Raw genomic sequence first — 12,102 nt, forward strand, 5'->3', positions numbered from 1 at the left:
TAATGGGTATAGCTCAGTTTTGCAAGATGAAAAGAGTACTGGAGATTGGTTGCACGACAGTGTGCGTATACCTAACACTAATGAACAATACACTTAGAAATAATTAAGATAGTAAATTCATGTTATGTGTATTTTACCACAATTTAAAAAGAAAGGTCCATCTCTTCAGATAATGTGAAGCACCAGAACAGTCTGTGCCACTGATGGAAGTGCTATTTCTTCTTTCATCGGACAAGGCAGGATTCAGTTTTCTTAGGATACACAAGCAGTCAAAATGACCCCAACCCAACCCCTACCCCCAAATTATATTTTTATTCCTCACTCCTTCCTTCCCACTACAAGAGGGGAACTTTCCTCTAGAACATCTTCAAGGATAAATTCTCACACCTACAGTCACACTCGATCTCTTCTCATTTCCTCTAAAATTCTGTTCATTCATATCCCTTGTCCAACAATAACCACCTATCCCATGTTCAGAAAAAAGGGAAAAACAGAATCCAGTGAAGACAAGATGCAAATAAAAGTCTAACTAAAAGTTTATACTCTAAGTTCAAACTCGGTCACAATCTGCATATATATATATATACATACATTACACACTCTTGTATATATAAAATATTATCTAATAAAACATTTTAATCAAACTGTATTAAAGAATTCATAGAAAGTTTCCTTATTTTAGTCACTTCATTATGAAAAATAAATCTAAAATTTTTCACAAGTCAAATTATACTATTAATGCTCCAAAGAGGTTAAGTAGATTCCTTGACAATTAAATATAATTATTATTTTGCAATCTTTTCTCTGTATTTTTGCCTTAATTCAAAAACAGTTTTAATACCTTCTACAAGAATAATTAAGACATAGTCCCTGCACTATAGGTGCTGACACAGAAGAGAACTAATGATTACAATATAACGTGAGAAGAGCTCCATTAGAGGGAGGTACAGGATGCTAAGGGAGTACAGAAGAGGGGCATCTAACTCACTATGAGGCCAGTGGCTTCTAAGAGGAGAAAGCATCCGAGCTGAGTCTTAAAGAAGAGAAAGTTGGTCAGAAGAATGAGAAGAGGAGGTACACCAGACATAGGAACCTGAAACAGGTAAGAACAGAGGTGAGAAGTAGAGCAAATTACAGGTTTTGCAAACAGTCTGGCATGATTGGACCACATGATAAGTGTAAAGGAGTCAAGAGGTATGAGGCTGGAAAAGGAGGCACCACCCAGGTCATGAAGAGTCTTGCTCAATGTGCTATAGTTTAAAATTTCTGGAAGGCAGCTAGGAATCTTTGAATGACTTTTAAGAAAAGGAGTAACATGTTCACATTTGTATTTAATATAATTTAGGGCAATATTGATATGCAATGGGATTGAAAGTAAGAGGGACATAATTTATAAGAGACCACCACAAGCCAATCAGTAATTACAAGAATCAAAACAAATATCTTGGTGCTGTACAGCAGTAATTAACACAACATTATAATTCAACTCTACGTCAATAAAAAATAAATTTAAAAAAATTTTAAAATTAAAATTTTTAAATAAAATTTAAAATAGTTACTAAAAAAAAATCTTGGTACCTGAAAGGAAATGGATTCCTGAAATTAAGAAATAAAATCAATAGAATAGAATGTAGTGACTGATGACACTGGGAAAGTGAAGGAGAAAAGTAAGTCTAGAATGACAAGTGTTTTTTGCTTGCATTATGGTACCATTCATCAAGCCAAGGAATAATGAAAAAGGATCAGTCTTGCAATGGCAAAATGATAAAGCTGGTTTAGTACACGAGAAGTTGAGGTCCAGACATATTTAGATGTCCATTAAATAGAAAGAAGGATGTGGAAACTAGAAGAGAGGCTTGGACTAGAGATACAGATTTTGAATCAACACCATGTGGATGATAGCTGAAACTACGAGGAGTAGAGCTAAACCAGGAAGGGTGTTTAGAGTGAGAAGGAGGCTGAAGAGAAAGCCCTCAGGAGTATCAACATTTCAGGACAGAAAAAGAACAAAGGATTCTGAAAGTGATAAAGAAACTGAGTTAGGTGTTATAATATCAAAAGACATCTCTAGGGTTTTAAAATATATGTATTTACATTTAGTTTTTCTTAAATAAAAACTTACAGACACATTGTTAATGATAAGTTTACAAAAGACTGGGAGCTCACCATGCCCCCAAAGAAGAAAACAACTTATTTTTAATGTTTTCTTTTCAAAAAGAGGCAGTAAGGGGAGGGAATAAGGACAGAGTCTAAGCTGAAATTCCATAAGCACTTACAAGTGGTTTATTAAATTGACTTCTTACTTTTCATCAGGACAAAGTTCGTGGATAACAGCTAAGAGCTTTGACAGCACCTGTAGTTTTCCTGACTCTTCCTCAGTAAACATGACTGGGTTGTAATCAGCGGGAAACACATTCATTAAGCCTTCATATAGATTCCTTTCTTCATTCTCATCCCAAGTTGAGCTGCATTCTTTTTCCTGTTCAAAAGGATGACTGTCAACACTGGTTCATGTTTTTTTAATCGGAAGGGAAAAAATGCTAAAATTATGGGGAAAAAACTGAAGATTAATAACTACCTGAAAAGCCCAATCTAATTGTTAGGTTAATCTTCATAGGTCACAATTTGGTCATTTTTTATTACAGAGCAGTTCTAATGCTGTCTCCAAATGCCCATTCCCTGAACCCCACAAGCACAGTATCATTGCCGATGTGTGACTGATGGGGAGGTGGGTAGCAGAGAAATAAACAGAAGGAAAATAGAGGGCAAACAGTTCTAGGAAATCTATCCTCTCCAAAACCCTGAGACTTCTCATCATTGCTACCTCTTTTTCTCTCTTCTTCCCTCCTTCCCTCCCTGCTATTACTTTTCTCTCCCAGTTTGCAGGCTCACACAGCACCTCCCAGGTGATATTCAAAATCAAGCACAACAGTCCACTCAATCTTATCAATTTCTTCTACAAGAAGGAACAATTCTGCCAAGAAGTTAACAGAGAAATCTATTGTTATTTATAATATTTTGTTTATTTTACCAATAGTTTTTATATAATTTTATTCCAAAGAGATTATCACCACCTCTGAAATTCCCCCTCAAACTGCCTAGCTGACATGTGAACACATACTGGAGATTACATTTGTTAATGACTGCATCACTTTTTTAGACAAAATTTCTGGGATTGGCAGTTCTCCTCACTCTCTCCCACATTTACCAGATTTATCATGGTTCTTGAAACGTTGTTCAACCTACTACCCCTGCCTGGAATGTGCCATCTTTTTTTTGCCCAATTATCCCAATCCTACAAATACTTGAGGACCCAATGCAAATTCCACCTGATTACTCACATGCCCCCTTTTGGGGGGCACTGACTTTTAACCTTTATGGTTACACAGTACATTTCAACTTCGAATTTATTTAATTATTCAATTAACTATATACTTTTTTTTAATAATTCCCTAATGTTTTAATGTGTGTTGTAATCCTTTAATAATACTAGAAACATCTTAAGGGCAGTGAATCAAGTAGTATAAAATGCTGGGCACAAAGTACCAATTTTAATCTGGCTTATTCCCAAAACATAGCAATATCTGGGTAAAGTCACTTGATTAAAAATACTTGGAACCCAGGATATTTACATAACTGGGATATACATGAGAGGAGAGATGGTTGCTGGCTGCTTTGGGTTAGGTTTCCTAAAATGCCTACACCTTGGTGAGGTTATCAAAGGACCACAGACCCAGGGTCTAATCCACAGCTTTTCATGTTCAGAAACTTGCATATGCTTAAGCTCTAGGGAAATCAGCCATACTAACCAAATTAAGAGACTGAATAAATCAGAATATAAATTTATTGACCTATAAATGAGATCTGCCTGTTTAAACCAACTGGTCTATGCATTCTGTCCTATGAAAGGTGCATGGGGAAGCCAAATCATTAGCAGAAAGTTGTCTGGTGAATATTAAATCAAAATACAAGGGAGGGGCTTCCCTGGTGGCGCAGTGGTTGAGAGTCCGCCTGCCAATGCAGGGGACATGGGTTCATGCCGCGGTCTGGGAAGATCCCACATGCCGCAGAGCAGCTGGGCCTGTGAGCCATGGCCGCTGACCCTGCGCGTCCGGAGCCTGTGCTCCGCAACGGGAGAGGCCACAACAGTGAGAGGCCCGCGTAACGTAAAAAAAATAAAAATAAAAAATATATATACAAGGGAGATGAATGATCTTAATGCACAAGTTCTTAGCCAGGAACACATAATCAGAATCACTTGGGAGAGTTTTTTTAAAATCTTCATGACTGGGTCCTACTCTCAGAGAATCTGAATCGGCTCATATGTGTCTAGGCTGGACAAATGTAGTCTTAAAATCTTCCCTGAAGACCGTAATGTATAATCCTAATTAAGAGTCAACTAACAGACAATATCTTTATTCTGAGACAGCCTGATGCGTGGAGGTGCATCACAGAGATTTACCAGTTAGATTTCTCAAATCAACTAGACAGGGCAATCTCTTCTCTGACTCTCTGCAACCCAATACTCTTCAGTTATGAGTTGTAATATTCAGTTATAGTTGTAATAAAAATTCATCAAATTGCCACAATAACATTATCAGGAAGTTATTATTGTCTCTGTGTTTAAGACAAACTAAGGCTCACAGACACAACCTGGCCATGGTTAAACTTGTCTTTAATTAAACCAGTAGTAGAGTAGGGACTGATACCTAGTTCCAACACCAAAACAGAAAACTCTCACTATACCCCAAACTGCCTTATGTTCATTAATATCCAAATGGTCAGGTCAACTATGTAGCCATTAAAAATCATACATGTAGAAGGTATCTAATTTGGGGAAATGTCCACAATTTATTTAGTAATAATAATAATAATAGATTTTTAAATAATAAGCATAGCATCATTAAAATTAAGTTCCTCTAGAAAAGACTCATGGGTATCTTTGAGGCCGTTTCCTCACCCAAAAATGGGGATGGTAACAATAGTACTTACTCCATAGAATTTTGTGAAGAATAAATAAAATAATACTAGAAAAGCACTTAGTGTTTGGTACATGGTGTTTAATAAGTATTAACTAAGATTATTAATACCAAATGTGGTTTTCTGTGGCTGGAGAGCTTTATCTCTTTATAACAAATTATTCAAAGTGGTATTACCAGGTCACAAGATACATTAAATTTTAAGGTTTTTGATACATATTGCCAAACTGTCTCCCAGTTGTACCAATTTACAACGTGACCAGTAGATGATCTTTATTTTCCTCTTTGTGATTTTTTGAATTTTACAGATTTCATACAACAATCACATATTACTTTTATGAGGAAAAAAATAAATTATTTCTTAATGGTAAATTCTGTATTTGTTAGCTCCAAACAAACTGACTGGCTATATTAATATAAAATAGGAAGGGAAACCAGGACCGAGCATTAGATGAGGCGCCAAAGGGCAGGGGGCACAAACTCTAGAAGGCAGAGCCTCAAGCCCATTTCATCCTTCGTTCAGCTCTATGAATATGGTCATGCTCTGAAGAACAAGTAGAAGGCTGGATAAAATCTAAAGAAGAATCACACTGGAGAGGCTGCACAGCTTTTGGAAACCCCACAAATGCAACCCCAGGGATTAGTCCAATCTGCCCTCTTAGGTTCACATGACACAGAACCCTCAGCTCATATTCCTGATGCAGGCTCATAACACTACTTACCTTTACTGAGCTGAACAAAAGGCAGGGGTGATTGCACAGTTTTTTAAGAGCTCCAATACATATTAGATGAGAACTATTTTCCAACAATCCTTGAAGACAGAATCTGACAGCCTGAGAATTCAACAGTTTTCGATAAAGTTCAATCTGTAGGGCTCCTGGTCGGCAAAAGACTACATTCTCTATCTTAGGTGGGAGATATTTATTTATGACTTCTTGGGTTCTTCTAAGGACAAAGAGCCCAGTGAGGCAAGTAAGTTCAGCTGCTCTTCTCTCTCCTAACTCCTTTTCTTCCTATGGAAAAACAGCAGACTTAAAAGTGTTTTAGACAAAAAAAAAAAAAAAAGCACTGGGCTGGCCAAAAAGTTCCTTCAGTTTTTAAGTAAAAATAAAAGACACATTTTTCATTCTCACCAAGATCTTTATTGAACAACATATTCACCATTTTGTTCCACTACCTTCTGCCATTTTTCAGGCAACTTCATAGTTCCATCTTCCCAAAACTTTGTCTTTTTGAGCAAAGAACTGTTCCAGGTGCCTTTTATAGTCTTCTAGGGAAGTGAAATTTTTTTCCACTAAGAGAATTTTGTAAAGACTGAAATAAATGGAAATACTAAGGTGCAATGTCTGGTGAATATGGCAGATGAATCAGAACTTCCCAGCCAAGCTGTAACAGTTTTTGCCTGGTTATCAAAGAAACATATGTTCTTACGTTATCCTGATGGAAGATTATGCATTTTCTGTTGACTAATTCCGTATGCTTTTCGTCGAGTGCTGCTTTCGGTTGGTCTAATTGGTAGCAGTACTTGTTGGAATTAATCGTTTGGTTTTCTGGAAGGAGCTCATAATAGAGGACTCCCAATCCCACCGTATACACACATCACCTTCTTTGGATGAAGACCGGCCTTTGGTGTGGTTGGTGGTGGTTCATTTCACTTGTCCCACAATCTCTGCCATTCCACATTATTGTACAGTATCCACTTTTCATCATCCATCACGATTTGTTTTAAAACTGGAACGTTTTCATTACATTTAAGTAGATAATTGCATGTGGAAATACGGTCAAGAAGGTTTTTTTTTTTTTTTTGCTTAACTTATGTGGAACCCAAACATCAAAGCGATAAACAAAACCAAGCTGGTACAAATGATTTTCAGTGCTTAATTTGGATATTTTGAGTATGTCGGCTATCTCCCATGTGGTTTAATGTTGATCAATTGTTCTCAATTAATGTCTTGATTTGATTGCTATCAACTTCAACTGGTCTACCCAACCATGGAGCATCATCCAGCAAGAAATCTCCAGCACAAAACTTCACAAACCACTTTTGACACATTCAATCAGTCACAGCACCTTCTCCATACACTGCACAAATCTTTTTCTGCATTTCAGTTGTGTTTTTACCTTTCCTGAAATAAGAAAGCATAATATGCCAAAAATGTTGCTTTTTTTCTTTCATCTTCAATATTAAAATGGCTACACAAAAATATCACCAATTCTGATAAGTTTTTTTTTAAATGCATGCTGATATGACAGCTGTCACAATACAATCTAACAAAATGGTTTCGAATGAAGTTAAAGACAACTAAGCGCTACTAGAGCCAAATCTTACAGAAAAAATCAAACAAACCTTTTGGCCAACCCAGAGCATGCAGTTAAATGAACATTAAACATTTTATAATGATCAACCATTTACTAATTGCTTCCCTTCAGAATTTTTTTAAATAAAAGAAATGAAATACAGTTTAGAATAGAAAAATCAACAATCATCTCTTTAAATGTTTAGCATAATCATTTAATTAAGTGAAGCCACAGTCTCCGAATCCTTGTTTGTTTGGCTATTGCCACCATTGAGAACCACTGGAAATCAATAATCCACAAACCAAATTGTCTGAAAGTAAGCTTTTATGAGAAGACTATAACAGTACATAGTCTTAAAATCATTATCAAAGCACTAATAGAGCAAATTCTTGCAAGAAAATATTTTGACAAGTAATTGATCCTAAAACTAAGCTTACAAGAAATTACTGGCACAAGGTACTACTGACTCTTTCAAAATCATTACACATTGTTTGTAAAATAATAGTACATTTTTAAAGTCAAAATACAGTATGAATGAAATTTATGTTTACGTTCTTTACATAGGGGACTTCCCTGGTAGTGCAGTGGTTAAGAATCTGCCTTTCAATGCAGGGGACACAGGTTCGATCCCTGGTCCGGTAAGATCCCACATGCCATGAAGCAACTAAGCCCGTGCGCCACAACTACTGAGACTGCGCACCTAGAGCCCATGCTCCGCAACAAGAGAAGCCACCGCAATGAAAAGCCTGCGCACCACAACGAAGAGTAGCCCCCCACTCGCCGCAACTAGAGAAAGCCCAGAGCAGCAGTGAAGACCCAACGCAGCCAAAAAATATAAATAAATAAATAAATAAATTCTCTACATAGAATCTTTTAAGTGTATAGAACTTCACAGGGAAGCTTAAAATAAATCCCATATGTACATATTTGTTTCTATATAAATCACAGAAAATTTTCCTTATATTTTAAAACTATTCTCAACTTTTATTACAAAATAATTGGTTCACTGGAGAAAGGTCAGGAAATATAGTTATGCAAAAATAAGAAAATTAAAGCCAACTTTCATCAACCAGAAACAGCCAATGCTGCCAAGACTTTTTATGTATATCTTCAAAACCATTTTGTTTGCATAAATATGTAAATATATTAGATATTTTATTTTTATTTGTAACAAAAACAGTATCTCAAACCACAAAGCTTCATGGGAACAACCAACCAGTTTGGCTTATCACCATATTCCCCAGTGTCTGGCACTTAGCATCTGGCCCACTTTAGGCATTTAATATGTAAGTGTTGGGTAAATAAATGAATGTGATTTTATTTTTAAATAATGTATCATAAACATTTCCCATTCTATTAAACATATGCTTAAATCATTATTTTTCCTTTTATATAATTTTAATTTTATTTATTTATTTATTTTTGGCTGTGTTGGGTTTTTGTTGCTGCATGCGGGCTTCCTCTAGTTGTGGCGAGTGGGGGCTACTCTTCGTTGTGGTGTGCAAGGTGCACAGGCTTCTCACTGCAGTGGTTTCTCTTGTTGCAGAGCACGGGCTCTAAGCGCGTGGGCTTCAGTAGTTGTGGCTCGCAGGCTCTAGAGCGCAGGCTCAGTAGTTGTGGTGCACGGGCTTAGTTGCTCTGCGGCATGTGGGATCTTCCTGGACCAGGACTCGAACTCACGTCCCCTGCAATTGGCAGGTGGATTCTTAACCACTGTGCCACCAGGGAAGCCCAATCATTATTTTTTATATAGTTCCTAGTTCATGGAAAATGCTCAGTAAATATTTATACCCAATTTTAAGGCTTTTGATACATATTGCCAAACTATCCTCCAGTCGTACCAATTTATATTCCAATCAGTAGAGAACAGTACTCCTATGTACACTTGCTATTACAATGTAAATCTAACCAACTAAAACATCAGTAGAAAAGTACGAAAGTTACTTCATGGTTATTTGGTTTACCTTTTTCAATACCAGTAAAGATGAAGGTTTTTATGTGTTTTACTGTCATTTATAATTCTCTGTGAAGTGCCTATTTATGAATCTTTTTCAAGTGACAGGGTCATTTTCTAAAGCAAGAAATGCAAAAGGAGTTGAATGATTGTGGGTAAAATTTTAAAAATCACTCTACTAATTTACTTTTTCCTAAATTAAAATAATACCCAAGTTATGAATGATTTTCCCAAACTGCTCATTTTTAACCTACTTATTGAAGTAAATTATACCTCAGAAGCAGAAGGTTGTCTCGACTTAATAATGGGTTCTTCATATATTTTTCTATAAGACGGCAAAGAGCCTAATATTCCTGGATTTACAAAATCAATTAATGCAAAAAATTCTTGGAGATCATTCTGAACTGGAGTACCTAAAGAGATAAAAGTGATGAGAGGTCAAGTTTGTGTTTTACAGTATCAGGTCTTTATAGAAATTTGTACTCTCTTCCCTAAGAACACTAAATACAAGCAAAGTCTCAAACTAAGAAAGACCAGCTAAATCAAGTTTTTAAAAATTAATAATCGTATAAAATTTTAACTCTGGTTTTAACTGTAAACTGAAGTCTATTTAGTACAGCATTTTGGCTGAGTATAGGCTCTAGAGTCTGACTGCTTGGGTTCAAATCCTACCTGCATCACTTATTCTCTGAGTTACCCTGAAAAGTTACTTACCCCAATTTTATTTGCTGTAAAATTAGGATAATAATAGCAGCTCCTAGGGTTGTGAGGATCAAATGAGTTAATTCATATACTATTGTGCCTGAAGCACAATAAACGTTCCATAACTGTTAGTTGTTATTATTATAATTGTGTGACTCTGGACAAAGTTGCTTAAGCTCTTTTAAGTTGAACTTGGGATTTTTTTCACTTATAAATGTGGGAAGATAATAATTTCCCAGTGGTATTACAATGGACAGTAAAGACAGTGGATGTGAAGTGCCTGACATTTAGTAGACACAGTGAATGGTACCTATTATTAATACCTTACAAAGTTATCAGATAAAATTGGGATCTTCATTGATCCTAAAGACTGACACAGACTGTAATAGATTGATATACCCTGCACATACTACATACTCAGTAATATTTGGCTAACTAATTTTCAAAGAGACACTAGCATGTTTCAACAATTATAATAATATCAAGTGAACATATATATCAGCATAGTAAAACAGCATAATTTCAGATGAGTTTCAAATAACAGGCTACAAAAAGTTGTCCAAAGATATAAATAATAGAAGTAAATAAAAATGCACTTATTTCAATAACAGACAACACAAATTTTTACAATGTTAAGGAGTTTCATGATCACTTCCTTTGAAAGTCAATGTATAGACTCGAGGTTGGACCAATGCTTACTAATTTTTTTTAATACACCTAGTTAGTTCTAAATTTTTTTAGACACATCACAGAATTAGAGAAAATATATTTATATTGGTATGCATTTTGTTAAACCTTTAAAAGAATATCCATGACAATGATTAATAAAAATAGGGGGAATGGGAAAAGCAAGAAGGAAAGAAGGGAACAAAAGGTACAAGGATCATTGTGGTTGGCTTCCAGACAGCCAGCCAAATGATGAATTCAAGCTAATCATGGTAGTTCTACCCCTTCGCCAATGACTTATGTAAGAAAGGGTTTGTCTTAGACTGGTTTCTCAGAAGCAGAGCCTGAGATAAGGATTAGGCTACACATGATTTATGGAGAAATTATTCTCAGGAGAAAGGGAATAATGGAATCAGAAAATGCAGGGGAAGAAACTAACAATTTAGCTTGAGCAAAACTACAGGGAGCATAAACTACATTATAAAGGTGCTCCTGAAATTATCCTGAGGCAAAGGAGCTGGCATTTTACTTGCTCCTCTATACGAATCAATCACTGACCAAGCTGCAGGGGAGAGAAGGACCTCTCATTCAACCAATGATAATTCTCCAGAAAAGGCAGGAGACATGGGTTGTTTAATCAACAGTTCCAGCAGCTATGGGGTGGGTCCAACAGCCCAGAAAAGGGGAGCTCGTGGGGCACCGACAGTTTCCACCAACAGTATGTGACCCATCCTGTCCAATGAGATATAAAAGGAAGTCAGGGAGGAGCCTGGGATAGTCTCCTCACTCTTAAAGATGGAGATAAAGGCAGAGCCAGCCCCTGTTCTCCTTTAAATATCACCACATCTAGATGTGATATCTGCAACTGCTCTGGCCACTTGTTACAAGCATGAATATGAAGTCAACACCAAACATGGCACAGCAGAGAACAAAAAGAATCAGAATCCTTGACAACACTGTTGAGCTGAGGTAACCCCACCCCTGGAACATGCCCTAGCTCTAGACCTGCAGTTATGTGGGAGAATAAGCACATTTGATCCACATATCTGTTACTTACACCTGAAATCATGCCAATTGATACACAAGGGAAAGAAGCAAAAGCAAAACTGGCAAGAAGAAAGGCAGACAATAAGAAGGGGATCAGGAAAAGGATTTAGGGCAGAAAATAATAAGGAAAAAGAGTAAAGAAGAAAAAGAAAAGAAGGGCCTACAAGACAGCCAATACACTGGTATAGTATCAATCTGAGTTGTCACAAATGTTGTCTGGAAGTAGTTTAGTCCCCAGTTTGCTGCTTTCAGTATTCTTTTCTAATTCTAGACTATGCAGAACCTGCAGAAGAAGCTAAATAATATAACATTCATAAAAGTCGAGCAGCAAAGTCCTGTGACAAGAAAAAAGGAAACACTAAAGATTTTCAAGTAAAGTTTGTATGTTTGCTAAAACTATTTTCAGGGCTATGGAAGTGAAACTTCTAGGGAAACTGAGAGAACTCTTTCTCTTTC

The 12,102-nt window shown here is 36.4% G+C and overlaps 1 protein-coding gene across 2 annotated transcripts in view; it reads right to left on the reverse strand.

Annotated features, from left to right (window-relative positions):
* Positions 1-12,102, reverse strand: part of RAD54B (RAD54 homolog B) — a 100,151-nt gene that overhangs the window by 10,899 nt on the left and 77,150 nt on the right. For both annotated transcript variants that reach the window (XM_007453243.1, XM_007453244.1), the window contains 3 exons: positions 9,505-9,644; positions 5,702-5,992; positions 2,304-2,479 (listed from right to left, as the gene is read on the reverse strand). In XM_007453243.1, coding sequence (XP_007453305.1) covers positions 2,304-2,479; positions 5,702-5,992; positions 9,505-9,644 — 607 coding nt within the window. The remainder of the gene's footprint in view (positions 1-2,303; positions 2,480-5,701; positions 5,993-9,504; positions 9,645-12,102) is intronic.

The sequence above is a fragment of the Lipotes vexillifer genome, unplaced genomic scaffold (genome assembly GCF_000442215.2).
Source record: "Lipotes vexillifer unplaced genomic scaffold, Lipotes_vexillifer_v1.1 scaffold1038, whole genome shotgun sequence".
Lineage (NCBI taxonomy): Eukaryota > Metazoa > Chordata > Mammalia > Artiodactyla > Lipotidae > Lipotes > Lipotes vexillifer.